Source organism: Diceros bicornis, chromosome 3 (genome assembly GCF_020826845.1).
Source record: "Diceros bicornis minor isolate mBicDic1 chromosome 3, mDicBic1.mat.cur, whole genome shotgun sequence".
Taxonomy (NCBI): Eukaryota; Metazoa; Chordata; class Mammalia; order Perissodactyla; family Rhinocerotidae; genus Diceros; species Diceros bicornis.
This window is the reverse complement of record NC_080742.1, coordinates 86,914,590-86,920,589: the sequence shown is the minus strand read 5'-3', so window position 1 is coordinate 86,920,589 and position 6,000 is coordinate 86,914,590. Positions and strand designations below refer to the sequence as shown.

Below are 6,000 nucleotides of genomic sequence, written 5' to 3'. Positions count from 1 at the left end.
GCTCCAGCTCGATGGCTGTGCGTGTTTACTCGTTACTTCCTCAAGTACAGAGTGAGGATAATATCTAACTCGTGGAGTTGTTGTGAAGATTCACCAATACCGCCCAGCACGGAGCAAGTGCGCACTCAGGTCTATTCGTTCAGGGGATGTGTGGGGTGGAGAAAGAGGGCTCCTCAAGGGGGTTCCCAAGACTCGCGTCATTCGCCACTTTCAGCTGGTTTATAAAAACTCTGCCAGCGCCCAGAGATCATTTTTAGTTTCTCTTCCTTCGAAAGAATCCTCGCGGCGCTGAGCTGGGGCACCTCACCCCCGCGCAGCCTGGAACTGAGAGGGAGCTGTCCGGGTGGTGCGGGCAGATTTGCCCGCGCTTGTTCGCTTTCATTCCATTCGGTTGCCGTCGCGATAGATTTTAAATCTGACACAGGGACCGGGTCGGTGCGATCTGGCCTCTTGACCCAGAGCCGAGTGTGAAACCGAAAGCGCTGCGCTCAGCTAACGGCGATGGAGAGTGCGCGCTGGCTCGCCCCGGGCGCGCCCAGCCGGAGCACCGCCCGCGCCCGCCCCCGCCCCCGCCCCCGGGGACTCTTGTAAGTTTCGATTCTCCCCGGAGCAGCCCCGCGGCGCAGCCAGCCCAGCGTAGAGCGCCATGGCGGACCCGGAGGTGTGCTGCTTCATCACCAAAATCTTGTGCGCCCACGGGGGCCGCATGTCCCTGGACGCGCTACTCAACGAGATCGCGCTCCGCGAGGCGCAGCTCTGCGAGGTGCTGGAGGCGGCCGGGCCCGATCGCTTCGTGGTGTTGGAGACCGGCGGCAAGGCCGGGGTCACCCGGTCAGTGGTGGCTACCACTCGAGCCCGGGTCTGCCGTCGCAAGTTCTGCCAGAGACCCTGTGAAAACCTGCACCTCTGCAAGCTCAACCTGCTGGACCGGTGCCACTATTCGCAGTCGGATCGGTAAGTGCGCTGAGACGGAGGGGCGGCTTCCCGGGGTCCCGGTCTGGGAGGACTGCCGCGACTGCTGCTCCTCGAGGGGCGCGCCCTCGCGGGGACCTCGCGCCCGACAGCCTCTTCCTCCAGCTCCTCACTTCTCTGCTCCCCTTGGAGAGCCCCTGCTAGGCCCGCGCTTCTACTCTTGGCAGTTCCCTTTCCTCCAATGCTTCTAGACCTTTCCTCGAATATGGCTAACGCGATATTGCCCGGGTGAAGACTACGCTTAACTCCCACCCCCATGAGAATAAAGTACTTTTGGGCAAGTCAGGGCCTAGAGAATTTGGAGGCAGGTTTGGGAACAAAGGAATATGCCTCTACTCTCTGGAGTCTTGAGTCTTTCCCTCTCTGTTAGCTTCGTCCCTAGGCGTGTTGCGGTCCTCCCAGCACCCCAGCCGCGTTCGGCACCCGGATCCGTCTCCACCGCACTGAGCCGGGGATCTCTGCTTGGCCCTCCATTCCTCTCGTTATCACTTTTCTGATATCTGAAGCTAGTCCGCAGCCCCTGACCAGGAGAGTCCTCTTCAAAGTTGCCAATGATGGATGGTTCTCACCCAGCGCTCCTTTCCCGTGGTGTCACTGCGGTGGCCCGAACCGTTGACGGGCTCTTGGGACCACTTGGAAACAGTGCAGCTTACCTCTCAGGCAGCTGCTTCTGTTGCCACTTGTTCTTTTTTGCCAGATAAATATAGGTGTATCCCAAGGTTTGAGTTAAGCCTTTTGACCTGTCTTCCAAGTCTCTCCCTAAGAGAGCTCACTCCCTTGGGTTCAGCTGTCACATATACAAAGACGGCTTCCATATGTACATCCGCTGCCCACATCTTCCTACTGACTCTAGGTTCTTCATCTCCCAGGGTCTAAGGAGCATCTGTACCTGAATATCCTGACAACACGAAGCAAATTCATCTTGTTTCCCCCAGGGCAGGCTCTCTGACAGTCCCCTCAACCCCTTCTTCATCCTTCACAAACTTGAAGTGGTGTCCTAGTGTCCAAAATGGTGGTCATCAAACTTTTGATCCTGCACTTGTTAGCAAAAAACTTTACTTACCCCCAATATATGTGTAATAAAACATACAAAAGACAGGTAATTTAAATGGATGAGGTAGGTGAGATTAATATTTTTTTTAAATGTATTTGTTTAGGGCAAAACTGTAAAATTTTTAAAAAGTGCTTGAGTATGCTCCGTTATTTAAAAAAATATTTGTTGAATATGTTGTGAGGCACCAATCTGAAAGTCTGTTTCTGAGTTTCGGATTATGTGTGTAGAGGGAGTCATCTAAGTCACAACAACAGATGAAATCAGGAAGGAGGAAAGGAGGGGAGGGTGGAGGATACAAAGAAAAGGAAGGAACATTCTAGCTCACTATACTGAATAGCAACAGAAGTGGAAGGCTTTGTTATCTCTTTTTCTGTTCTGTTATGAAAAATTATTCACCAACTAGTGTTGACTTTTAGTTTTAAATACATATGCTTCCTATGTTTTAATTTTTTACTATGGATATATTCAAAATATACTAAAGTAGAGAAATAGAATGATGAACCTTCATGTACCCATCATTTCACTTCATCGGTTTCCAAAAACCGTGGCCAATCTTGTTTCATTTATTGGCCCCTTCCCATCCCTGTCCCCAACTCCAAAGTGTTATTTTAAACCAAATTCCAGAGATCATTTGCTTTGTAAATGCTTAAGTATCTCTAGAGGATAAGAACTCTATTTTATTAACATAACAGCAGTACGATGATCACATTTTTTTACAATTACAATTTTAATATCATCTAGTATCCAGTTGGTGTTCAAATTTCCCTGATTGTTTTATAATCTGACTTGTGGTTTTTCAGGAAAAATCCTACACAGGCATAATCTATAATTGTTTCGATATGTTACATATCCAATATACTTAGAAACTTTGTTTCAATCTCTTACACACAATATGTTTAGAAACCTAAGTTTTTTGTTTTATGAATTTTATTATGGTATTTTTTTTTTGCCTGATTTGAAACATCAAAACCATTGAAACTCATAAATTGGGTTGTTAACCTCCACTTTTCTATATTTTAAGAGTGTGTATAATATAGGGATAATTTGGTATGTGCAAGTTTGGATGGATCCTCTGGGGAATTCATTAAAGTCTTATTTTTAAATTTTTTTTAGTGAAGTGATAAATTCTTATTTCTTACATTTACTAATCTAGTCACATTTTTAATTTCCTTTTACATCACTTTTGAATTTGAGAATTAGAAATTTTTGATCCATTAATGTACATTGTTTCCTCATAATAAAGACTCTTGGGAGATTTTTTTTTTTTTTGCCTGAAAGCCTAGAAAATGGTTTTTTTCCCCAAGTATGTTTTTAAAATAGTCTCCCCTTAGCAACTTATAAAACCTTCTCTTCTAAAACTTGGCGGTGTGGGAATGTAAGGACCTTTTTTGTAGGTTACATGTTAATGGAATCTGTTGACCAATTGATACCCATCTTGAGATTACCGCTCAATTTGATAAACTGTTCTCTGCCTGAGGACAGTTTGCATTTTGCTGGACTTAGAAAATTTCCTCTCTAGTGCTATTATTCATACATAGGATTTCTCCTGTTTATTCTATAGTTCTCTTTTCTCTTACATTACTTTTATTTTTATTTTTTTAAATTAATTAATTAGGGGCTGGTCCCCTGGCATAGTGGTTAAGTGCACGAGCTCTGCTGCTGGCGGCCTGGGTTCCGATTGCCGGCGCACTGCTTGTCAGGCCATGCTGTGGGGTGTCCCATATAAAGTGGAGGAAGATGAGCACAGATGTTAGCCTAGGGCCAGTCTTCCTCAGCAAGAAAGAGGAGGATTGGCATGGAGGATTAATTAATTAATTTTTTTTGTGAGGAACATTGGCCCTGAGCTAACATCTGTGCTGATCTTACCCCATTTGGTATGAGGATACCAAATGGCTTGATGAGCAGTGTGTAGGTCTGCACCCGGGATCCAAACCTTCGAAGCCAGGGACGCTGAAGCAGAGCACGGGAACCTAACCACTATGCCACATGGCTGGCCCCTAACATTGCTTTTAGTTATACATTTTAGTCAACGAAGGGCTTGCTTCAGTTGGATAATTATTTGTTTTGGCACATCACTTTGGATATTTCTATTTGTTTTGCTGAAATATATGCCCACATGTGGAGTTGTAATCCCAGTTCTGACGCAAATAATAACTACCATTTATTGAACTAATAACCATGTACCAAGCACTATGGTAAGCACTTTAGAGATGGTAGCCAAGTTAGTCTTTACTATGATTCTTGAGGTAGGTATTGTAAGTCCTATCTTGATGTAAGGAAACAGGCCTAGAGCTGTTTAGAAATTTACCAACTGTCACATAGCAGATAGTGTTCAGACTTAGTATAGAACGCAAATCTGAATGACTTCTTAACTAGTCCTTGTGTTGTGAAGTAGCTATATGAAGTGTGATCTTTCATTAATTCCAGTTATTTTTTTGCAAGCATGATTTCTAGTTAACCGTTTAAAGCAGGCTTGTCAGAGTGTCTTCAACTAGCTTTGTGGTTTCAGCCCATGTGGGTGTTTCCCCAGGGCTTCCTGTTTGTATGCCTTTCTCTTGCTTCATTGAAACTTTGGGTGGGGGTGGGTAGATGGGAAGAGGATTGGTTGACTATTTCATAAATTGAAAAAAATACCAAAAAATGCAAAGAATAATATAACAAGCATCAGAGTATATATATTCTGAGTATGTAGCAAAAGTTATATAAAGGAATATATAGTATAATAAGCTTATAACTCGCCTCTCAGAATAAATAAATGTTTACATTTTTTCATTTTTGCTCCTTATCTTTTAAAATAAATAAAAACCAGAAAAGGCCTAAGGGTGTTCTTTTTTTCTCTTCCCTAGTCTCCTTCCCCTCTCTCCCTAGAAGCAACCTCAATCATGATTTTGGTGTGGATCCTGTCCTTCCATGATTTTATAATTTCCTTGCACGTATATTTGTATCCATATACAAAATGTAGTATTGTTTTATGTGTTTTAGAATGTTTACTCAATGTTGTGTTTTGGAGATCTATTCATGTCCTAAGGATCTAGTTTATTTGTTTTAACAGCTGTATAGTATTTCATCATCTGATTTATACCACAGTTCAGCACCTATTCCCTCAATAATGGGCATTTGTGGTATTTCCAATGTTTTGCTACAACAAACTGTGCTGCCAAGAATATACATGTCTCTTGGTGCTCATGGCAGGAACTTCTACAGGGTAGATCATTAGGAAAGGGAATTGCTGGGTTGAATGGTTGCACAGCTTCAGCTATTCTAGATTCTGACAAGTTAGTATTAAAGGTGGTTGTTCCAGTTTACACCTTCATGTTTGAGAGTCCCCGTTTTCCCATTTTATGGCCAACTAGCACTTGGTGTTACAAGACTTTTTTGATTTATGCCAATCTGAAGGGTATAAAATGGTATCTTATTATTTTAATTGTAAAAGAATTTTCTCATTAAAGTTTCTATTATGTGATATTTAAGTCTTAAAAAATATATAAAGATACAGTGAATATCTGTGTGCCCACAAATCAGCTTCAGAAATAGAATATCACCCAGTTAACCCCCCTGAATTCTCTTCCTCAATCATCTCCCCCATCATAGAGGGGATAACTAGAGAAAAACACTGTTCTTTTTTTCTCTCCAGCTTAAGTAAGATATGATTGATTAATAAACATTGTATATATCTAAAGTATACAATGTGATATTTTGATAACATGTATACATTGTGAAATGATTCTCTCCATCAAGCTAATTAAACCATCCGTGACTTCATCTATTTACCCCCCCCCCCCGTTTTTTTTGATGGTGAGAACACTTAAGATCTACTCTCTTAGCAAATTTCGAGTATATAATACATTATTATAAACTATAGTCACCATGCTGAACCTTAGATCGCCAGACCTTACCCATTTTATACCTGGAAGTTTATACCCTTTGCCAGCATCGCCTCATTTCCTGCCCCCCCTAATCGCAGGCAACCACCA

The 6,000-nt window shown here is 42.9% G+C and overlaps 1 protein-coding gene across 1 annotated transcript in view; it reads left to right on the top strand.

The window, feature by feature from the left end:
• The first annotated feature begins 584 nt into the window (after positions 1-584).
• Positions 585-6,000, top strand: part of ZC3HAV1 (zinc finger CCCH-type containing, antiviral 1) — a 57,591-nt gene continuing 52,175 nt past the window's right edge. Inside the window, exon 1 of the mRNA XM_058531075.1 lies at positions 585-954. Coding sequence (XP_058387058.1) covers positions 647-954 — 308 coding nt within the window. The 5' untranslated portion in view covers positions 585-646. The remainder of the gene's footprint in view (positions 955-6,000) is intronic.